The following is a 23,316-nucleotide window of genomic DNA, read 5'->3' as shown; positions in this document are numbered from 1 at the left end:
GATTTGGTTTGGTTTGACTTCTCCACACTTCCATCCCTTTACAATAGAAGATTCTGGTTTGTTAAAAGAAGAGAAACTGCTTTGATTTTTCTCTGTGGTGATTTCACGCCTCGCCTGCTTGCATCCAGCATTTAGGACCCGACCCGGACAACTTCACGACCCATGGTGTTTCTTACTGTGGGACTACAGGGGTCAGGGGTCAGGGGTCAGGCCACACAGGGAGGCTCACGCTGTCTGTCAGATCCTGACCATCAGGGGGCGATAAACAAGGTCAACTCAGACGCAGAGACAGAATGTGGTAAAGGTATAAACACAGCAATCATCACGCCTCCTTCTCATTCATCCTTAAATCATTTCTCAGACAGACAACCAAGTATGGACCTTTAGTGTTTAATCACAGGAAACGCCTCTGAGATCCTGCTGAGCTTCCTGTTTGGATCAACTCATGCAAAATAACACTGAACTAACATTTATTCACAAAACAAAAGTATAAAAAAAATACAGAAACAAACTTCATGGCCGAACACGATCAAACACGCCGTTTGGTCTCACACACACACACACACTTCCCTTTTTCCTGGACAAGGAAGGAAAACATAAGACAGGAAGTAAGAAACGTTCCATTTCCCATTTGCCGTTAGCTTAGCAGGGTGCTTCATAATTTATTCACTAATTAGTACAAAGCGCTGTATGATGACGAGACGTCGCCCTCGACAACCGACTCTTTAACGAGGATGTCAGAGGAGACTTAACGGATGTAGTGAAGGAGGTATTGCACAGATTAATAATCATCATCATAACAGAAAGCAACAATAAATATACAGCAGAGTCAAACATTTACATCCCAACTTTAGATTCTGGAAGAGTTTGAGGATATTTTAGTGTCAGTGGGGTTAAAGGGGGATCTGGGTCAAGTCACTAGTCGTCCCATTCTTCATCGTCCTCGAAGTCCTCGTCATCTTCGTCATCCTCGTCTTCATCTGGAAAAAGACACAAAAAGTCTGGGATTGAATAAAATGCTTCACTTTGCTAAATCGGGGTTGGGGGGGTCGAGGGGTCAGGGGGTCAGGGGGTCAGGGGGTCAGGGGGTCAGGGGGTCGGGAGAAGGTGCAGTAGTGTTGCGGTGTTGTGTACCTGAGGAGTGGATGGCTTTGCTCCTCTTCTGCATCACCTCCATCAGAGCACCGACGATGCCAGCAGAGGGCACCGGCGTCAGAGGCCCGGACTCCACAGGATCCGATACCTGGAGACACAAGAGGGTCCAGCACAGACGGTTACAGGGCCGAGCTGTCAGAACTCAACAGAACACGTTTAACGCATCAATGCAAACGTTCTGCCACCATCCATACAGGCTGAGATGTCAGACAGCGTGACAAACATGAGCGTGGGCGGTCTTACCGTCTTGAGTTGGATCCCCTGTCTGATCTGGTCCAGCAGGGCGTCTCGTCCCACGCCGGACGCCGGCGCTTTGTGGTTCTGCTCCACCTTCTTTAGCTGCGTTCCTCCTCGGATTTGCTCCAGCAGTGCCGACTGCCCGCCCTGCCCCGGGCTTGGAGAGTGAGGAGAGTCTCCGCCCTCGCTGTGGCCATCCAATTCCGGAGGCGGCGGGGGGCCGGGCGGGGGAGGAGGAGGTGGAGGGGGCGGAGCTGGAGCAGAGTAGCTGCTGGCTGGAGGAGGAGGAATAGGTGGAGCCTGTGGAGCGACAGGGGAGTGCAAAGAGGGAGGAGGAGGATGTGGAGGCTGGTGATGATGGTTAGGGGTTGGGGGCTGGTGACTGCCTCTTGTTGGAGGAGGGGGAGGAGGCGGGGCTCCCAGCGCGCCTGGCCTGGTGGGCGGAGGAGGAGGAGGAGCAGAAGATGGCGCTCTAGAAGGAGGAGGTGGAGGTGGTGCTCCCCGGCCTCCTCTGGAAGGGGGAGGCGGGGGAGGAGGAGCCGAACAGTGATGCGGAGGGGGAGGGGGAGGAGGGGGGGCGCCGCCACGAGATGGGGGTGGAGGAGGAGCTGAAGAAAGAGAAGAGAAGATCGAGATTATCACATGATCACTGATGACATCATCGGATTGGCTGCCTGGAAAAAGTATGAAACTTTCCAGTTGATGCCTGCTGCTAGTTTCTGCTGTTCTCCCCTTGACTCCTAAGCTTGTTCTCACCTTGCCTCCTCAGCTCGTTCTTCACCGCCTCTACTCCTCCTTTCTTCTCGATGAAGTCGTAGATGACCTTGGACGTCTCTTTGTCCTTCAGCTGAGCCTCAGAGATTCCGCACATGTCAAACAGGTTCTTCAGCTCAGGGTCCAGGTTGTTCAGCTGGACACAACAGAGTTTCATCTCTTTTAAACTCAACACACAGCCTGGGGTTTTAAAAAGAACCAAAGGTGAAGAAAGAGAAACACTCAGCGACTCTCTGGCTGCAGTAACCACATCAGGCCACCAGGGGCCGAAGGAACCAGTCAAGTCTTTCATTTCCACATCAATTTCATTGTTTTCATATTTACTAGCCATTGTATACTAGAATTCAAATCGAAATTAGATAAAGTTCTGTGGAAACTACATCACACACTGAGCAGGAAGAAGTTTTCATTGTTATCAACTTGAATCTTTCAGCTTGATGCAGATTAGTGAGCAATTTTCTTTTCTGCAGTGTTTCTGTGTGAAACTCCAGATTCCTTCAGTCTAAAATATTCTGTGCGTTTGAGTGCATGTGTGCGTGTGTGTGTGTGTGTGTGCGTGTGTGCGTGTGTGTGTGCGCGCATGCTAGCATGTGCAGCAAGTAACAACAGCCTATTGTGAGAGTACATCATGCAGTGATTACACAGGTCACTATTGTACAGCAGTGTGAGTGTGTGTGTGTGTCTGTGCAAGGGAACAACAGAATGGGGCACTCACATCAAAACCTGTATTTGGGTCCCAGCCCACGTGGCCGATGTGCCTGAAGAAAAAGACCACAACAGATCAAATCTCTCTCACACACACACACACACACACACACACACACACACACACATACACACACACGCACATGTTCGCCCACTTGCACATGCAAAATAGTGAACCCACAACCCCACAGGGACAATGGCGTCTTTCAGGGCGCAGGTCTGTGACCCAACACACTTACTGCTGATCCATTTGTACTGTACAGACCAGTTATGTGTTCTGCCCTCTAGTGGTGACTTTAATTTTGCAGTGGAGGAATGATGTTTGGCAAAGAGACAGAGGGAGAGAGGGAGACAGACAGACACAGACACAGACACAGACACAGACACAGACACAGAGACAGAGACAGAGACAGAGACAGAGAGACAGACTCCATCATGGCGCCAGGAGTTGCCCCCTAGTGGACACAATGTTTAATGTTCTCAAGTATCAACCTGGTTCCACCAATCACAGGCTTTCATTTTCAGGGGGACTCGGCTGCCAAAACGCTGCCACTCACTGGAAGTTGCTGGGTTGTCCGATGTCGGCCTTGGTCAGCTTCTTCTTCTTTCCTTTGGTCTTCTTGTCCTTCCTGTTCATGCCGCTGTGGCTCAGCATGTTGTTGCGGTGGAACGGCTGGTGGTGGAAGCGAACGTTGTTGATCTCTGGATTCTTGATGTCCACGGTGGCCATGGGCAGAGCTAGACCTGCAGAGATGGAGAGAGAGGGAGAGGGAGAGGGAGAGAGGGAGGCTTCTTTAATGGAATGACACCATTTACACCTTTGAGTTTCACGACCTCTCCCTGTTCTCGACATCTGAAGTGTGATTATATTCTGGTAGCATTGATTAAGATCACTCCTGAAGTGTTTGAAGAGACCTGGGCTGCTTCAATGTTTATATTCCTCAGCATTGGACCCTAATGATCCTCAAACACAAACCTTGACCCCCCAAGTCCTTAATCTCGACTAACCACAGGGGTTTGTGATGTTCAATAATCCAACACTAATCCCAGTCCAAATCCCATCAGGCTGCAAACCAGGCCAACATGTCAGGGGTAAATCCTCAAACCCCTCCCCCAAGGTGGAGAAACTCATCTTGGACTCATCACAGCAAAGAATTCACCAACAGAGTAATCAACCACCATCAAATCAATCAACCATCACTATCACCCGAATCAATCACTCTCAAGATCAATTATGAACAAATGCAACTACCGTCAACTGAATCAATCCCTATTAACCCAATAGATCCCCATCATAAACTAACAACGCAATCCATCCCTAACAAACCAACCGATCCCCAACCAATCAAAGGGTGGGACACGGTAAAAATCACTCTCAAATAGATCAATCACCACCAACAGAATAATCCAATATATCATACAATCAAAACCTTACACAGGAACGAGTCATAGCGCAATCAATCACCAAAAAAGCAATCCACCACCATCAGAGAAACAATCTTCATCAATCCCCACAATGTAACTAATGCTCATTAACGTTAGAAACCACTTACAAAGCAAATCAATCCCTGAAAAAGCATCAATCCCCATCAGACTTTTCTTAGACCACAGCTTGCATTAAATCCACAGAAGTGTGTGCAGTTTGTCTGCCGAAGGACGAAGATTCTTCTGTCCTTCCCACACATGTGAGCTGGTGATGAGCACGTGTGACATCGCAACGTGGCTCAAGCAAAACATGATGCAATATGTAAATACATGCTAATGACACGCAGGACACACAGGACGGTATTGTGTTAGCGTGCTGAGAACAGGAAGTAACCAGTCCAGCTGCTGGTGGGCGGGGAAAAGTGAGTCACAGACCATATTTTGAATTGTGATGGTGAACATTTATGTGGATAATCAGGATGTTTGTTTACCGTCACGCGCAGATCAAGATCAGATCTATGTTTTCACATCAGAATAAAAACTCCAGAACTTCTCTCAAACATTCTCAATGTTCCATAACTTTTCCATGAGCTCTGCTGAATACAGACAGGAACGGTGAGGCTGATAGGGATTATAGCTTAGCCTGAGCAGCAGATGCTCCACTCACAACAAGGTCTGCAGGGAAACACGGCATGGAGCCACTGATGGGCGGGGCCAAGGGTGGGCACCACCACAGAGCAGAGCATCAACATCTGCATCACCAATGGAGATCTCAGTGAGGAAGACGCAGACGCAGCCATCAAAGACCACGTTTACACTTAACTAAAGATTTGGAGAACTCAGTTTGATTGAATTGATCAGTGTTCATGATTTGACCTGAAGGCGCTCTGGCTCATGAGGACCTTTGGATTGATCAACCTGTGAGTCAACCACAGTCTTGAAAACCGCGAGAGTTGTGCTTCAAAACATCTCAAACCATAAATGACCAACATAATGGAATAATAAACGCTTACTAATACCAAGCCTGGCTGAGAGGTTTGGATCTGAGCTTCAGGTCTTGTAGTAGAAGAGAAGTGCAAGAGGTCAGAGGTCACACAGGAAAGGAAAGCAGAGTGAAAAGGCTAATTACCTGTTTTCCGTTGTCGTCGGTTGAGGAGGTCGTAGACTGCAGCTCGAAATCTCTTTGCTTCTTCTTCACTGGCAAAGTTCAGACCGATCTGACAGCTCTGACAGAAACATCAACAACAAAACAGTCAGTAGGTTTGACTCAGTGTGACCTGATCACCGTGTGAGCCTGGTCATCCTGGTCACCTTCTGCCATAACCAGGAAGTGGCTGAAGAGTGACAAACATGATCACGCCCTCATGTGAACACAGCCGGCCACCTAAACCAGAGCTTTCACCACTGACATCACAGAAGGCTACTGACTCACATCTCCTGCAAATGAAATGAAGTAGGGTCTGGAGCTGCTGATGGAGAAGCTGTGGTAGAGTTCCTGTTCAAACATGGTCTTCCCTTCCTGAAAACAAAGAAGAAGAGAGAGATGAAGCACAACACTGGATTCTCCTTCCTCCTCTTTGCCTGAGAAGTTGGGAACATAACATGTTGCAAAGTGAATAAGTGTGTAATATTACAGCAGGCACAAAACATAACTGTCACAATAATGGGTTTTGCTCTGAATCCTTCTCTGCATGGAGAGGACAGACTCAGGAGGGTAGATTGTTAAGTTGTGAGCCATAAACATAATTAGCTTCACTACAGCATAGGCTCACAACTTACCAATCAATATCTGTCAGCCTCACATAGCAAAATCTAACCAGTAAATGTGTTCCATGCTGGGCTCACAACTTATCAGTCAAACATTGTTAACAATCACAATGACGGAGCCGGTTGTGATTGTGTGTTTGTGTCACACTGTGGGGTCCACATGTGAGACCGCCCAGCAGGACAGCCGGTGGGCGTGTCCTCACCTTGATGTCAAACACTCTGATGAAGTAGGACCTTTGTGGGTTGTCTTTGACCAGACAGGCCACCCCGCAGCATCTCTTCACCCAGCTGCAGCTCCGCTCGGCCCTGTACACCTGCACCACCGCAGAGCACAGAGTCTGTGGGGACAAGAGGACAGGACTAGAAATAAAAACACCGCTCAGACTCGTTGGCTTTTTGAGTTCTTCAACAGGAGAACACCGACTTCTTCCTGTGCATCAGGTTTGTTTGTTATGTGGATCTAACCTGCAAGCAAACTGAGCTAAGCTAAAGCCCGAGGGTCTCAGTCTGTTTCCAAACAGGACCAAAGTGACAAACAAAACAATCAAGAGTAGCAAGCTATGGATTATGGGAAAACTGTAACTAATGAACATGCAGCTTTGTTTCCTGCAGCGTCACCGTGTGCTGGGCTCAGCGCTCAGCAGCTGATGAGGCTACGTGCAGCCAGAGCCGCAGAATGAGAGCGTGAAGCCCAGATTGGGTCCCTAAGTGAGCCAGCAGGTCTGCACCACAACAACAGACGGAGCTTGTCCCTCTCCGAACACGTCATCACAGCATCAAAGCAAAGCACAACCTTACTCTTTGTGCTGCTGTGCATTGTGTAGTATCATCTCTTTAGATGTTTATAGTTTGTATTTGGTATATCTGGAGTTTATATTCTATGTGTGTCAGTGCTTCTGTTTTAAACTAGAACCATTTACACACTCAGAGAGATGGAACCCCTGCATCAAGCATCATCAGTATCAGTATGACGTCGGTTCTCATTTCACACTTGCACAGCACACTGGTGATGGAAAGTATACGTGATTAGAGATGTTTTATTTATTCAATATTTCTAGGGATTTTGAACATTACAAGTAACAAAGTAAAGTCATCAGGCTCTGAAGCAAACATGCTCTGGAGCTCATACACTTTTAAATGGGGACATATACAATCTTTGGTCATCTTTCCTATTCTTTGATCATCTTTGGCACTGATTCCAACACCTGCCGTCGTCTTACGCAGTCACAGGCTCAGCAAAGTCACCAGATAACACGGACACTGGTTCACCCTGTGCACCGGCCCGCGCGCTGCCCTGACCCGTGACAGGACCGTTCAGCCATCAGCACGCAACATTCGCTCGCAGGTGTTCGCGGTTGTTTGCAGGTGGTAAACAAACATGGACAACTTACAGCGTTTTTCCTGCCCAGGTAGCCAAAGAGGCACTCGTTCTCCTGCGGGGTGAGGAGCAGCGAGCCCACGTTAGCGGCCCTGCGGACCGGTGGGTGGTTGTTCATTGCGTCCAAATGACTCGAAACAGACCCTGGAACGACGTGAAGGAACGGCTGCTGCTTAGACCAAATCCATGCGGGACCTGGTCACCGGGGCCTGCACCCCGACCATCTCCGCTGGCTGAGTCCGAGTGGAGGTGGAGCGCCGAGGGGGCGGGGAGCGTTTCCAGCGGGTTCTCCAGAGCGGGCCGTGACCGTGGCCGTCTCTACTATGGACTGATGTAACGGTTAAAGCCGCACTTTGAATCATAAACTCCGGCCCCTGCAGCGGCGATGCGACCAGCAAACATGGAAGTGCGGTGGAGCAAACCACTTTAAAGAGCGGAGGGTGGAGTCCAGACTCATTCAAGAAACATTCCGTAAAAAGACGACACGGCGATGTAAGCGAACACATGAAGCGCACTCAGAAATGTGACGTTTGCAATCCCTTTAGAGTTACAGCGGTGTGTTTTATGATTTCTCGCTTCGTGGGGAGATTAAAGTCTCGTTAACGGGAAGTGGTTTGTTCCAGCATTGCAGTCAGCTCTGCGGACGGAGGCGGAGCTTATCCCAGGAAACTGGACGGAGAATAGCGTCATCACGCAGAGGGGCGGGGTCAAGAAGTACGTCACAACGTAAACGTTCTGCGTCTCTCGTTGCAAATATGAGCACAAGATTCAGACACAATTACAACGATAAAAACATCAGTCATGATTTTATTATTCAACACCCTCATTTTATATGTGACCTGCTGACATGTGCTTAATAAAGAAGGCATCAGGCATCATCAGCTGTGCGTCTCTGATTTCATTTGGAATAAACTTCATACTCAAACTAAATTAGTAAAATACTTGGCTGCAAATTAAACAACATTAATCTATGTTTACTGTTCATGTGCATCATGTGAAATAACACTCATTCACTTGACTGAGGGGAAATTTAAAAAGCTACCAAGAGATGGCAGCAGATATTTTCAATGCCCCACACGCTCAATCACACACACTCACACATGCTCACTCACTCACACACACACTTAAACTCACACAGTAAAACACTTCCATATCGCTTCTACAGTCACATTTATAAACCCACACATCATGTCCATGTTGAGACAATCAAGAGTCTGACTCAGAGTTTCTGTGGTTTGTAACACACACACACACACACACACACACACACTGGGTAATTTACTGCTAATTCCAATGTAGCTTCATATTTTCCAGATCCACCAATCAAACTCTGCCACTGTGAAGTGAAATCATAAACATCCAGGCTCCCTGAACACATCACTGCACACACACACACACACACACACACTCGTGCACACACACACACACACACTCGCACACACGCACGTACAGACGCACACACACACACGCATACACATGCACGCAAATGCACACACACGTGCACACACATACACACACACACACACAAACACTCCATTGTGAAAGTTTTAATTCTACAGACTATTATCATCACCAAGGTTGATTTATGAAATGTGAAACTATTGCGACTGATGACAGATCATCCTCTGCTTCATCTGGAGCCCATCAGGATCAGCTGTGTGTGTGTGTGTGTGTGTGTGTGTGTGTGTGTGTGTGTGTGTGTGTTTGTGTGTGTGAATCAGGGTTTTGGGGGGGTCTGGTCTCTGCTGGGCTCAGAGGTTCCGTGTGGTTTGGAGCTCAGCCTGACAGACGTCACCACAGTGCTTTTGGACGGTCAGCATCAGCACGAAAATCTGCTGCAGGGAAACAAAACATCTGAAGAATGTCAACCGTCCAATAATTACATTTACTTCACATCATATATCAAATAAAATATGTACAGTTCTTCAAATTCACTACATCTGAACCACCACAGAGCATTTGTAGAAAGTAATCTTGCATATCCTCTTCCTCCTGCTCCTCTTCCTCCTCCTCCGCCTTCTCTCCCCCCTTACCCAACCTCCCCATCCTCCTCCTCCCCCTCTTCCTCCTCGCTCTGTTCCAAACCCACGATTGCTGCCATCAGAAACTTCTTGTGCCATTAAAATCATCAGCGATCATTAACTCCAGGCTGATTCTTCCTCAGGAAAACTTCATGTTGAGGTGGAAGCAGCAGCCAGCAAACCACCGGCGGTTTCCTGGTCTCCATCTTCAAAGACAAGAGGATGATGGGAGATTTTCCATGGCGGCCTTGGAGGCAACCTCAGCGGCGGTGTTCCCCGAGAGCGACCAGGGTCACCGTGTGTTCCTCAACCCAGACTTCGGAAAAACAGAAACATGAACTCCATTACTTTCATATGCGGGGGCGCCAAGGCAATTGGTGGGGGGGAGGGGGGTCTTACATAAAGAGCTGGAAAGAGAAACCAAGTCAGAAAAAAGAGAGAAGAAAAGAGGCCGAGTGTGTGTGTGTATATATGAGAGTGTGTGTGTATACGTGTGTGTGTATATATGTGTGTGTGCGCGAGTGGCTGTGTATATGTGTGTGTATGTGAGTGTGTGTGTGTATATGTGTGAATGTTTGTGTGTGTGTGTGTGTGTGTGTGTGTGTGTGTGTGTGTGTGTGGCTGTGGATATGTGTGAGTGTGTGTGTGTATGTGAGTGGGTGTGGGTGTGCGTGTGTGTGTGTGTGTGTGTGTGTGTGTGTGTGTGTGTGTGTGTGTGTGTGTGTGAGTGTGGGTGTGAAACTGGATTTTTTTCTTTTCATTCCGCTCATTTTGTAGTGGTGATGCAGACTGAACAAGTCAATAAGACGTCTCCACTCTTTGTCTCTCTGTCCTCTTCCACTTCCTCTAGGAGATCTGTAACTTCTTCTCTGATTCAGTTCTCGTAAATGTCCTCATACCAAACACGCCACGAGACCTCACCTTCACAAAGACACGTCCTCATTACGTCACAGATTTATGAGTGACGTCCTCATCTGCTCAACCCTTAATCTACCTCAAGAGAGCCTGAAGCCATTTGGCAGCGCAGTGTGAACCTGATGGTGATGGACACCTGTGAGCTCCAGAGCCTTCATGAAGCTTCGGTCATCATTGTGCTCATGTAGTGTGAAGATCATTTGTTCCCTCCATTGAAATTGTCTGGACACAAGAAACAAACTTTACCTGCACGTTTGGGCAGAAATAATTTATTGTCAGGACGTACTTCACATGTTGCGTTGCAAGTCTGTTGTGATGAAGCTGTTGTGGGATTTGAACCTGCATCCTTTTCATCTCCTGCCTGCTCCCTGTGAGAACAGAAAAGCTTTTGTTATGTGGAATCTGGAGCAGCTCAGCGATCAGCATGTTCTCTCTGATTGTTTCTGCTCACTGAAGCTCATACTGTTTTCATTTTGTCGCCTGTCCCTCCTCTTCCTCTTTAGTGTCTCCATGTGGACTCGGGGGCCATGGTGCTGATCGGAGCTCGACTCCTGGCTGTGCTGGCCCTGTGGATCAGTGTTGGAGGTGAGCGGATGAAGCCAGCTCGAGCTCCTCTGATCCCTCACCGGCCCTTCGTCGTCATCTGGAACGCCCCCACCGAGTCCTGCCGTCTACGCTTTAAAGTGGACCTGGACCTCAGTGTTTTTGACATCGTGGCCAACCTCAATGAGACCCTGAGCGGCCAGAATGTCACTATCTTCTACCACAGTCACCTGGGATACTACCCTTACTACTCTATCTCTGGAGTCCCCGTCAACGGAGGGCTGCCGCAGAACCAGAGCCTCTCCAAGCACCTGAGCAAAGCCCGGGCCGACATCGACAAGCTAATCCCGCACAAGGACTTCAGAGGCCTGGGAGTTATTGACTGGGAGAACTGGAGGCCCCAGTGGGTAAGAAATTGGGGTTCTAAGGACATCTACCGCAGCAAATCCAAGGAACAGATCCGGAAGCTTCACCCCAACTGGCCCGAGAGCAAAGTGGAAAATGAAGCAAAGGAGACTTTTGAAAGAGCTGGACGGGCATTCATGAACTTGACCCTTGCCCAGGCCGAAAGTCGGAGGCCAGATGGACTTTGGGGGTTTTACCTGTTCCCAGACTGCTACAATTATGGGTTCAAGCAGCACCCGCAGCGCTACACCGGCGAGTGTCCCAACGTGGAGCACGTTCGCAACGACCATCTGATGTGGCTGTGGAGGCAGAGCACGGCGCTCTACCCGTCCATCTATCTGGACTACCAGCTCAAGTCATCACCTAACACTGTCAAGTTCGTCCACTACAGAGTCAAGGAAGCCATGAGAATCGCCTCCATCGCCCATACGGACTTCACCTTACCTGTGTTCGTCTACTCCAGGCCTTTCTATGCCTACACCTTTGTGGTTCTTTCAGAGGTCACTAACATTTGTAAACATAAATATTTTAATGGAACATTCTAGCAGCAATTGTATGCCTTCCTTAGAAACATGGGTACATTCACTCATACCTTCTTTGGACCAGAGCACAGTGAGCTGGGAGTCATGGGGTTTGTTTCTTTCTTTCAGAGCGACCTGGTTCACACCATTGGGGAGAGCGTGGCTCTGGGGGCGTCTGGCGTCGTCCTGTGGGGGTCATCAGACTACGCTCGCTCACAGGTTACAGCTGAAACTAATGTCAAACTATCCAAACATGTATTAGTGTCCTGACCTCAGCTCAGATGTGGTTACAGGAGGTTTCCTTTAGGTGTTTAGTTCTTTTATGTCAGCGTCCTGGTCCAGAGGAGAGCAGACCTGCAGCTCTGTTAACCGCTGTCTGTTCATGAGGCCTGTGAAGCTCTATGTCTGGGTCAGGACAGTAGCTCATGGCGTTATGATCACAGACTGCAGTTGTTAATCAGATATTTCTCCCTGTGTTTTTGTCTTTCTGCTCATGAAGAAAAACTGTCTGACAGTGAAGAAATACATCGACGGTCCACTGGGTCATTACATCATCAACGTCACGGCTGCGGCCAAGCTGTGCAGCAAAGCCCTGTGCAAGAAGAACGGCAGGTGTATCAGGAAGAGACTGGACTCGGGCGCCTACCTTCATCTGAACCCACGTTTCTTCCACATCCACAGAAACGCGGCCCCTAGAGGCCCCCGTTTCCACGTCAGCGGTCACCTCAACAACCACGACATACTGGACATGAAGCACAAGTTCACCTGCCAGTGCTACCTGGGCTGGACCGGGGTTTACTGTGAGATACCTCAGGCCCCGCCCCCTCCCAACCAACCTCAGCCGTCTGTGGCCCCCCTGCCTCACCCCAGAGATAATGGTCTGCTGGGAGAGCTCCTCCTCCTCCTCTCTCTCCACTTCTCCTGCCTGTGCATCATCGTGTTTCTGGCCCTCTGCCTGATCATCAAGTGCCTTATTCTGTAGACAGAAAGTGGGAGGGGTTATCACAGTGGGAGGGGTTATCAGGAGGAGTCATTCCAGTGGGGGGTTTATCACAGTGGGAGGAGTTATCACAGTGGGAAGGCTTATTACATAATAAAATAAGAGAAAGGAATAACTCTGAGAAACAAAGCCATTGTTCCCTCTACCAGACTTTTAGTTTTTCTTTGTTATTAGCAGTTACACAGTGTTTCAGTTCTACTGTATGTTTAAACTATTCCATCATCTTACCACACAGTCTGACTTTTGTATTAAATCTTTGGTGGAAAAAAAACAATTCTGCATACGTCTGCATTAATAAAAATGTCTCTCATTTAGATTCAGATTTCTCTCTTACTTTAGGACTTCAGTTCCTCTCAGGTGAGTTATGGGGACATGACTGTAAATGTGCCTCACAGACTCATCAGCTGATAAAATGTGAATCTTTACATTAAAACCGAATTCCCCTAACTACTCCCATTGGTGCAGCTGCACACAGTGGCAGTAATTTGTCTGTCTGAAGTGTAATAAGTGTGTAATCACACTCAGTCTGACTGCTGATGCTGCACTCAGTCCACATGACTCACTGCACAGCTGCTTTCTTCAAATCCAGGGAAGCTTGTTTGTAGCTCATTATGTCTCCGTCACTCTGCTGTCATCATCATCTGTGTGTCATTAGTGTGTCTCCATGTTCAGCTCAGACTTTACAGACGAAGCGACCAAGAAAGAGGAAAACAGCTGAATGAATGTCATTAACCTTCAAACAGGACGATCCAGTTCCTCCTCATCTCTTTCTAATGAAGCCTAATCTCTGAAATCGGGCTCGTTTTCTTAGTTTGTCTGTTTGTTTCTGGCTGTGTCATTGTTTTGTTTTTATTGGATTATGATGGTTTACAACCGCGGCAATAAACAGCCGCGTTCACGTTTCAACAGTTTTATTTCTTCTTTCCAAACACAAATGTGAGAAAGTGAAAACAGGAAGTGATGATATCATATAATTCAGAGAGAAAACACCGTATTGTTGTACGATGACTTAAACCAAGAGATCATTTTCTTTATTTCCACTTTACTAAATGAATGCCTGAGCTTCATCGTTCACTTCCCCTAAAACATACAGAAAGTATAACACACTGTAATTTGGAGCTGCAGTTGAACTTATAACCATAACCTGCTCTCACTTCACGCAAACAATCTGATCGGCCTCTGAAATTACTCTGAAATCTGCCAGCATCAAACCTGCAAACTTCACTTCCCTCCACAGAGAATCCAGCTTCAGACACAAAAGAAATGAATCACATGTGTGACGTCCACGTCCAACAAAAACTGAAAGCATTTGCTTAATAAAATAAGAAAACTAAACCAAAAGCACAAGAGAGACAAAAAATCTGCAACCAAAGCTGTAATAATATATAAAATAAATATAAATATGTGTGCGTTTGCTCTCTCAGTGCTGCAGAGTGTGGGAAGTTGGGTTTTTTAGCTGCGTTGTACTTTTTGCTCTTTTTTCCCCCAATAAGATTCTATAGTTCAAGTTGGGCCTACATCACCATAAAATGTCAAAACTTTTGTTGATTTTTATCTGTCTATCCTCATTAACTGTCATGAAGTTGTCCGACTCGTCAACAAAAAGAGAATTAGGGGAAATCGCTCTAATCTGCCCTCTAGTGGACACAATGTTGAATCCTTCATGTACACACAACGTACGCAAGCAACTTACAGTATCCTGCAGAAGGGTGCAGAAGGATCCCGGGTTTGACTCCCGTGTGACCCTGCTGCTTCCTGTCTAAGATGAGTCCACTGACTAATTCTCTGCTTTATTAGAAATATCTAAATGTGATATTAAAACATCTTTCTGAGCGCTGAGAGAAGAGGAATCATCTCATCCACTCCAGTCAAAAACACCTACATGGCTTCAGTCCCAGCAGTGCGGCGTCAGTCTGCTGAGGCTCAACCCAGATCTCTGTCAGATCCTGATCCCACACACACAAAGACCCTCTGAAGCTCCACCAGGGCCAAAACATGCAAAGCGAGGAGGGTGGCCCGCGACGGCGCCCGCAACAACAACACGGCCGAGGGGAAAACTGGCAACCCTGCACCAGAACCTGCAGCGCCTCGACTTTTATTCCCTCATTTCTGAAAGAATCCGCTCGCTTTGCCAACGTGTTGCAAACTTCACCTCCTGAATCAGCGAGGTCAGGCTCAGCCCGGAGACAGGAGGAAAACATTCCCACAACTCTCCTGTGATCATGAGATAACAGGATACACAAGTTGAAACGGAAAAGAAAAGGTACAAAGCTGCTACAGGAAATGATCATGCAGCTTATTGCATAACTCTGTTTCCTGGTGTTTGGATGTTTAAACTTGCGGCTCAGCTCACAGTGAAACAACACGGGAGCTCACGGGAAAGTCAGGACGCCACTCTGACATGAACTTGGGGGGGGGGGGGGGGGGAGCTCTGTCCCACTGTCCTTTGGTCTGTCCCACTTTTGCATACATTTGTCCACAGATGTCTTGATGGACTGGATGGGCACTTCAAGCTTTTCTATAACCACAAGTCCACTGCCAATAGATCTTCACCCGCCAGCAGCCAGTGTCCTTTTGAACGTTTGTCTTTAGACTTCATAAGGTTTTTAATCAGATCTATGGTCTCCATCATCATCATCATCACTAATGCTGAAGCTCTGAGCCTTATTGTTAGCGCCAAGCCATAGCGTTAGCTCTGCGTCGCCTCCTCTCAGAGCAGCTCGATGCCTCATTACATTTCTTCTTAACTCAGACCATATGTAGTTTAACCGCCGAGCAGAGAATGGTGAAAGTTTTGGGGGGAGGCATAAAGGCCCACGCACACACACACACACACACACACACATGCAAGCACACATTCAGGCAAACACGCAAACACACAATAACCCGTAGATTCATTCTGGCTGTCAGCATCTCGTATAATACCTACATTCATAAATGTGGAACATTCTCAGTGAAGATGGTTCAGTCCGTCTGGATTCATCAGCAGAAACTAAAGTCAAACTGTCCAAACATGCTATAGTGTATCAGTGTGTTACAGGAAGTTTCCTTTAGGTGTTTAGTGTTTGTGTCCATGTGACCCTTGACCTTTACTGGGGAAGATCTGCTGGTTTCTAGCAGCCTGGTGCAGAGGAGAGCAGACCTGCAGCTCTGTGAGAGAAGCTTGATGCTCTGCTGAAGGCTCTACAGAGAGGAGGGACTTCCTCTGGGTAAGGACAGTAACTCTCCCCCTTCCCATTGTCCACTGCTACAGTGCCTCTCAGTGGACAGAGTCTTTTCTCAGTCATTTGTTTTATTCTCTTTGTAGCGATCATTGATAAATTAAAAACAGCACCGTGTCTGCTACGGTTTATACTGAGTGAAAACGGTTTTTGGTATTTGCGAGATTTAAGTAGACATGTTGCTCATGAAGGGATTCACATGTAATCTCTCTCTCTCTCTCTCTCTCTCTCTCTCTCTCTCTCTCTCCCCTGCTCTCTCTCTCTCACACACACACACTGTTTATGTCTGCCTTCCTGTTTAATGCTGATTGAAGTGGATGAGACTTCTAGAGGATCAGACTGAGAAGCTCCAGGAATTAAACCCTGTCTCTCTCTCTGTCTCTCTCTCTCTCTGTTTTTCTCTCTGCCTTTGTCTGTCTGCCACTCTTTCTCTCTGTTTCTGTTTGTTTGTCTGTCTGTCACTCTCTCTCTCTCTGTTTCTGTTTGTCTCTTTCTTTCTCTCTGTCTGTCTCTCTCTCATCCCTCACTTATTTTTCTGTCCCAATCCCTCCTCTGCCTCCCCCTCCCTCCCCTCAGTCCCTGTGTTGTGGTCAGGAGCTCCAGCATACTGACGCTTTCTCCACCCTGACAGGAAACTCACTAACTCTCTGTCTTGCTCTCATTCTCTCTCTCTCACACACGCTCTCTCTCCCACTCTCTCTCCCTCTCTCTCTGCCCCCCTCTCTCCGCTCTATATAAGTGTGGGTGGCAGGCTTGTGTTTCAGACGGACGCCGTGGTGAATAGAAGTTGAAGTTGTTGGACGTATGATGGGGGTGAGTTGACCCCGGTCTTCGCCCTTCTTCCCTCCTTGTCTCCCCCGCTGTGGCTGTGGTTGTTTGGTCGTCTTCAGGTGAGTCTGGACAGCAGAGAGCTTAAATGTCTCCACAGAGACACACCATCATTCTGATTCCTTCTTTTTTGTTTCCTAAATCCTGTCTGGGAACATCAGGACTTGAATTGAATCTGTTCCCGGCATCGTTTGGTTTGGTCTGGACACAGCGGTGATTGAAGAGGTTTCATTGCGGTTCTGAAAGAACTGCATCAGTTTGTTTGGATGTTAGCATGAACTAATCCAGTTGAATCTATTGATCTATATAGAGATGCAGAAGGTAAAATAATCATCATTCCGTCTTGTTCCTGTTCCTCTTCCTCTTCCTGTTTTGATTCTGTGGCTCTACACTGTGACACTTCTGACCAATGAGCATGAGTGTTGTCACGCTGCTTTGTTTGGATTTTCTCGTGCATGTGAAACAGTTTTGTAGCTTTTTCAGATCAAAGCAAACTATCTTATTTCTTCCTTCCATCTTCATCATTTAGTTCTGGATATGTGATCCGTGTGTTTAGACTGAAACACACCACCAAACAAAGGTTTTGTTTGTTTGATCTGTCAGACAGACGTAAACAAGTTGTTACTTTAAAGATTCACAAATTCAAAGAAGCATCTACTGCTGATACAAAGTGACAAAGTAGAAAAGTGTTTTTGTGCTGCGTGAGCCTGAATGAGAGGAAACAGGAACAGAACATCCCATTCGCACAACGAAAGTTTTCCCTAAATAAAACACAAAACAAAAGAGAGCCCATCCAGCAGGAGACGCTATTTGTCTTTTTGTTTAAGGTGGGTTCTTTTTTATTTTCATGAGGACTTTCTCTGAGGCTCACATTGAGATGTGGGTCTGCAGCCTGCAGACTCTACAGAGGGACAACTAAACCCAGGCCTGTGTGTATGTATGTGTGTATGAGTGTGTGTGAGTGAGTGAGTGTGAGTATGTGTGAGTACGTGTGTTGTGGTCGTTGTTGTCATTCCAGGAATGTTGGCTCACCCTGAACAATGAGCCCAGCAGAAACACGCTCCTGTCTTTGATATTGATGTGTCTGAAATGCAACAATTTCAACAGGAACATTCAAAAGAGGAAATCTGCACGACACAGGCGACGCAGCAGTAACCTGACAACCTGACAAAGACCAAACATTGTTATCTTTGTCAATGTACACAATAAAGCTGCATGGAGAATAAAGTTTACTAACATAGAAGTCAGATTCCAGTCCCATTTATCTGTAACAATGTTAGATTGAGGAGTCGGCTTCTGCCTGATCACTGAAAAAATATCCAAGTATGAAGTTATGAGCTGAAGTTCCTCATCATGTATTTATTTATGTGAGGCTCGGAATTTATCAATCAACCACTGTGTGTTAAATGACATGTTTACAGCTGCAAATTTGTGAGCAATATGTAGTTTACTGTTTGAGCATTGCATTTATTTACTTTTCATGTCTGTGAATGAATGTACCAGGGTTGATTGATAAATAATGAGCCTCTGCAGGGTTTCAATAGTTTTATGTCAGTGATGAAATTCATTTATATTTAATAATAAATGAGGCCTCAAAAACAGCATTAAACAGCTCAACATGTACAGAAACAGGGCGTCATTTATGAGTTTTAAATTAAATAGCGAAACTCTCTCTCAAAGGGTTAATGTGAGGACAGTCAGGCATCTCTTGGTGTCTTGGATGAAAGTCTCGTGCTGCGTTTTGGCGGTTTTGTTATGGGACATGTTTCCATGGCAGATGGTGCATTTGAGGGAATCTGTTATTTTGGCTGTACCCTCCATCAGGGGCTCGACTTATTTTCCAAACTTGAAACACATACGTGTTTCTGTCTTTCTTGGAATCTCTGAGTGTGGTCGGTGTCTTCCCATCTTTCCATCTTGTTAGAAATGTATCCATTAGGCTGTCAGTGTGAAATCCACTCGTGTTCCAGGAGTATTTGGCAGCAATTTAGTGTAGCTGAGTGTCGCAGGATGATATGAATGCAGGGATAACATTGTGAACCGGTGTGTTATCAGGCGCACAGGACATTGCGAGGAAGACTGCCAACGTTCCTGCCTTCCACATGACTTTTGACCTGCATCTCCATGTGATGCCGGCTGGCTTGGGCAGAAACTTCAGTCGCTGGGAGCAGCAGGCGTAGTTTACCCCTAATTTTCTGTCCGAGACAGTGAACATGAGACCGTCTCCTCTGTCTTTTTTCTGTAAATTGTTGCGTCGTTCCAAAACAACCACAGGCATCAACAATCGCTCACTGATCGCTGCCAGACAGCCTGCGGCTTCCACAAAACTCAGACTCTGTGGTGAACTCACATGGTGTTAATCAAACGGCCACACACTGGAGCTGTAAGGTCGAGTCAGACGTGACTCTGCAGGTTTCCTTCATTTATGACCACGGGCGACATGAGGATTAGCGGTCAACAGCGTCGCCAAACAGTCGAGGAACTCTTACCATGATAACATCCTCTTATATGTTTCATTGTTTTACAAACATTTTCTGGGCCTTGAAAACACAGTGAGTAAAATTACAATGTTTTCAAGAGTTTTCACAACTGAAAAAGTTCTGAAAACGTAATGCTTAATCTGTGTTTGTCATGGTAAACCTGTGGAGGCGCTGCTGGGCAGGAAAGCCAAAGAGAGGCAGATCAATGTGTAAGGAGAATGAGACGCAGAGACGGAATGAGCAGAGTCTCACAAGATGGAGGCAGTGGTGACCACAGAGGGTTCGTCCTCTGGATGCCTGAAGGTTCTCATGTTGTTCTCCTCTTTTTGTCTCTCCCTGTCTGTCTGTCTGTCTGTGCAGGATGAATGACAGCTGCTCCTCCTGATCCCCAGCATGCCTGTGGTGCCAGTGGGCGGGGAATCCTCCTCCCACCCAATCGTACCTGTCGCTCTCACCTGTTCCTGGCTGCTGCTGCTCTTTCATTCTGCTTTTGGTCAGAAACCCGCCAAGCTTCCTCTGGTTGGTCGTAAACCTTTTATTGCAGCCTGGAACGCCCCGCTGGACATGTGCACCATCAAGTACAACGTCACCGCCAACATCGACCGCCTCTTCCACATCCACGGCAGCCCACGAGCCGGTTGGACGGGGCAGAATGTCACCATCTTCTATGCCAATCGACTGGGATATTACCCATACTACACACCGCAGGGTGCTGCTGTGCACGGTGGCCTGCCACAGAACTTCAGTCTGGACTTACACCTCTTCAAAGCCCACCAAGACATCAACCACTTCATCCCTGCCGAAGACTTCCGTGGGCTAGCCGTTATCGACTGGGAGTTCTGGCGACCGCAATGGAACCGCAACTGGCACAGGAAGGACATTTACAGACAGAAATCCCGGGAGCTGACTGCCAAGGCGTACATGAATGTGACGGCGGCGCAGTTGGAGGAGTTGGCACGGCGGAGGTTTGAAAAGAGCGCTCGAGCGTTCATGCAGAAGACCATCCAGCTGGGGACGCGCCTTCGTCCCAACGGCCTGTGGGGTTTCTACCTCTACCCCGACTGCCACAATTATAATCTGCACGAGGCAAACTACACAGGCTTCTGCCCCCTGCTGGAGAGAATGAGGAACGATGAGCTGCTGTGGCTCTGGAACAGCAGCACGGCGCTCTTTCCCTCTGTGGCCATCAGGAAGAGCCACGCTAACAGCCTCAGCAACCTGCACTTCTCCCGGCACCGCATCCGTGAATCCCTGCGCGTGGCCTCGCTGACGTCCAGAGAGTTTGACCTGCCAACATACATGTACCTGAGGCTGGGCTACCGAGAGGACGCCATGGCCTTCCTCACCACGGTAACCGCAACATGATGATAACAGCCATTTGCACAAAACAGGCTCACACAAACTTTGCATCAATGTCGTGCTGAATGTTTGGTTCTTGCGAACTTATTTAACGTTGTTTCTTCTCCTTTGTGTTTCCTGCAGAAGGATTTAGTCCAAACCATTGGCGAGAGCGCCGCCCTGGGAGCAGCAGGATTCGTCATCTGGGGCGACCTGAACCTGACGACCTCCAGGGTCAGTTCACATGACAGAAACACACTTCTGTCTGTCATTGGTTCTTTTCACACCACGCATCAGCATGACAATGATCTCTATCTCCTCTAACATCTTGATCTTCATTATCTGTCTCTTGACTTTTGCACAACTAACCAGCCGCTACTACAGCTTTGGCTAACTGCTAGCTTCCTCACTAGCTCACTACAAGTAATATGAAGGCAATGAAACAAAGTCCCCTAAAGTCTGATGCTTGTTGTTCTGACTCCAGACACAGAAGCGGCTCCGTGTTGTTATTTGACAAACATTTCTCCCTTGAGCGTCTCTGTGTGTTTTGCTCCACAGTAATCACGGAGTCACACAATAGAGCGATGACATCATGTGGTCGCCGTGTTTTATCTAGAACTAAACCACTCTGGAATCTGATACCACACAGAAAAAACCGAGCCTTCATCCAAACGACTGCAGCATGTGTTTGTGAAATCCTTCTGTGCTCCATTTCAACACTGAACAAGTCACATTTATAAAACAACAGAAGTCGATCCAATTTGCTGAACGGCTGAGGCAGAAAAAAAAAGGTTTCCACTGGATAATTGATGTGGATAAACTGATTTGATCTTCTCACCTTTCCACAGCACAACTGCACCAAGGTGAAGGCGTTCCTTAGTTACCGTCTAGGTCAGTACATCACCAATGTGACGCGAGCGACGGAGGTCTGCAGTGAATACCTGTGCCAGGGAAACGGACGCTGCGTCCGCCGGAACCCCTTGGCCAAACATTACCTCCACCTGAGCGCAGGCAGCTATAAGATCCAGCCCACGGGCGACGGTGACTTCCACATCAGCGGCTGGCACTCGCAGCACGACCTGCAGCTGCTGAGCAAAAGGTTTCGCTGTCACTGCTACGAAGGACACGAAGGAGATACGTGTGACAGCATCAACAAAGTGAGAGAAGATGATGAGCAGGGGAGGGAGGAAGAGGAGCAGGAGCAGGAGAGGAAGAGGACAGAGTGGGAGGATGAACAAGACGAACTGTGGGTTGACAGTGAGAGCGCAGCGCCGCCGACTGGCTGCAGCCTTCACGTGTTGTCGTTAGTGCTCCTGTTGAGCTTGGCGTCTTTGTCGCCATGCTAACACCCGAACTCGGCTCAGACTCAACGAGGGTCCAGAAGGCCCAAAACCTCAAGTTCCTCTGTGGTCCAAAGCGGAACCTGAACCTCAGTGCTGCCATTGTCTGTTTGCAAGGAGGAGGAGCCATAATGCTCCTCGAAGTGTGCACACACACAGATTCAAGCAAATTAACGCTTTTAGTACCAAACCTTTTCTCAATAATAAACTGATTTAACTTGACATTAGCGTTTATATGAATATATTTTTATATTGTTGCTTATATGCAGCAGATGTAAGTGAGCCTGTTTGTGTTGTCGGTGTTGTTTGAAACCAAAAAACCAGAACCAAAGTCTTCTGATTTTATGTTTGACGTCATCATTTGTAAAATCTGATGTATTTCAGATTGCAGGTAAAAGTTTTAGATTATTTATATTCCATCGCTTTTTTTACTCTTTTATCCCACATCTGGACGGACCGACCGCCCGGCTTCTGCACCCTGCGGTTGGTTTCCTGTACAGGTGAGACTCATGTTATCCGCCTCAGCAGGAAGAGTCTCCATGGAAACAGGATCCAGATGTCCCGAGATTGGATTTTAACTTGAAGTGTAAAAGGTCTGAGTTTGCAAAGTTAAAGCTGTATGTTCATCATGAGATTGAACTGAAAACATGTTGCACTGCAAATAAAGATTTTCTTCTAAAGTCTTTTTCCATTTTTCTTCTAAGATCAGAAACAACAGAGACTTTTTCAGGTCAAACTCACAGCCAGCAGGTCCAGAATCATTTGTTGTCCTTGTTTGTCCAACTCATCCAGAGTCTCTGAGGACAGGATGTTTAGGACTCAATCTGATCACTGGATCATTACTGATCAATCAGGAATGGTTGGTCTGGTCTCTTCTGCTGGTCTCTGTTTGACAGATGAACAGCAGGACCATGACACAGTGATCAGATCAATATTTGGCTCAGTGGGATTATTAAAATGGATCAATTGAAGCGTTGACACAGGAACTTTCAGTCAAATAAAAGCTCATGTATCCAACGATCCTGAAAAACTATGACCTTTATCTTCAAAGTCACTCTATGTCTATGGTATCCATGGCAACAAAGTCTGCAAGTGTTCCTATGAGCAGTAAAAGAGGAAGCGATGTGGTTATGCACTGCTTACTCACTGATGAAGAAACAATGAAACATGATAGAGCAAATTACCCAAACAATGTGGGCTGACAAACATTTCATCCATCGGTCATCCATCTGTAGTCCATCCATATATAAACATCTGGACAGA

The 23,316-nt window shown here is 47.3% G+C and overlaps 3 protein-coding genes across 3 annotated transcripts; 2 read left to right on the top strand and 1 right to left on the bottom strand.

The window, feature by feature from the left end:
* Positions 1–332: 332 nt before the first annotated feature.
* Positions 333–8,066, bottom strand: wasla (WASP like actin nucleation promoting factor a). The gene is made up of 10 exons (XM_076140745.1): positions 7,455–8,066; positions 6,267–6,401; positions 5,729–5,815; positions 5,426–5,522; positions 3,429–3,615; positions 2,882–2,924; positions 2,149–2,302; positions 1,399–2,000; positions 1,135–1,243; positions 333–980 (listed from the first exon to the last, which is right to left on the bottom strand). Exons 1-10 carry the CDS (start codon positions 7,557–7,559, stop codon positions 919–921), a joined length of 1,581 nt encoding a protein of 526 aa, XP_075996860.1. The 5' UTR covers positions 7,560–8,066; the 3' UTR covers positions 333–918.
* A 2,838-nt stretch (positions 8,067–10,904) lies between these two features.
* On the top strand, positions 10,905–12,828 carry hyal6 (hyaluronoglucosaminidase 6). The gene is made up of 3 exons (XM_076139369.1): positions 10,905–11,825; positions 11,976–12,065; positions 12,346–12,828. Exons 1-3 carry the CDS (start codon positions 10,905–10,907, stop codon positions 12,826–12,828), a joined length of 1,494 nt encoding a protein of 497 aa, XP_075995484.1.
* Positions 12,829–16,692: 3,864 nt separating this feature from the next.
* hyal4 (hyaluronidase 4) lies at positions 16,693–22,733 on the top strand. The gene is made up of 4 exons (XM_076169355.1): positions 16,693–16,957; positions 19,736–20,725; positions 20,858–20,947; positions 21,562–22,733. The coding sequence occupies exons 2-4, from the start codon at positions 19,769–19,771 to the stop codon at positions 22,057–22,059; spliced, it is 1,545 nt and encodes a 514-aa protein (XP_076025470.1). The 5' UTR covers positions 16,693–16,957; positions 19,736–19,768; the 3' UTR covers positions 22,060–22,733.
* The last annotated feature ends 583 nt before the right edge of the window (positions 22,734–23,316 follow it).

Source organism: Genypterus blacodes, unplaced genomic scaffold (assembly GCF_046128005.1).
Source record: "Genypterus blacodes isolate CSIRO-AG114 ecotype Tasmania unplaced genomic scaffold, CSIRO-AGI_Gbla_v1 ptg000015l_1, whole genome shotgun sequence".
Taxonomy (NCBI): Eukaryota; Metazoa; Chordata; class Actinopteri; order Ophidiiformes; family Ophidiidae; genus Genypterus; species Genypterus blacodes.
Note: the sequence above shows the minus strand (reverse complement) of the source record. Positions and strands in the feature narration are given on the sequence as shown.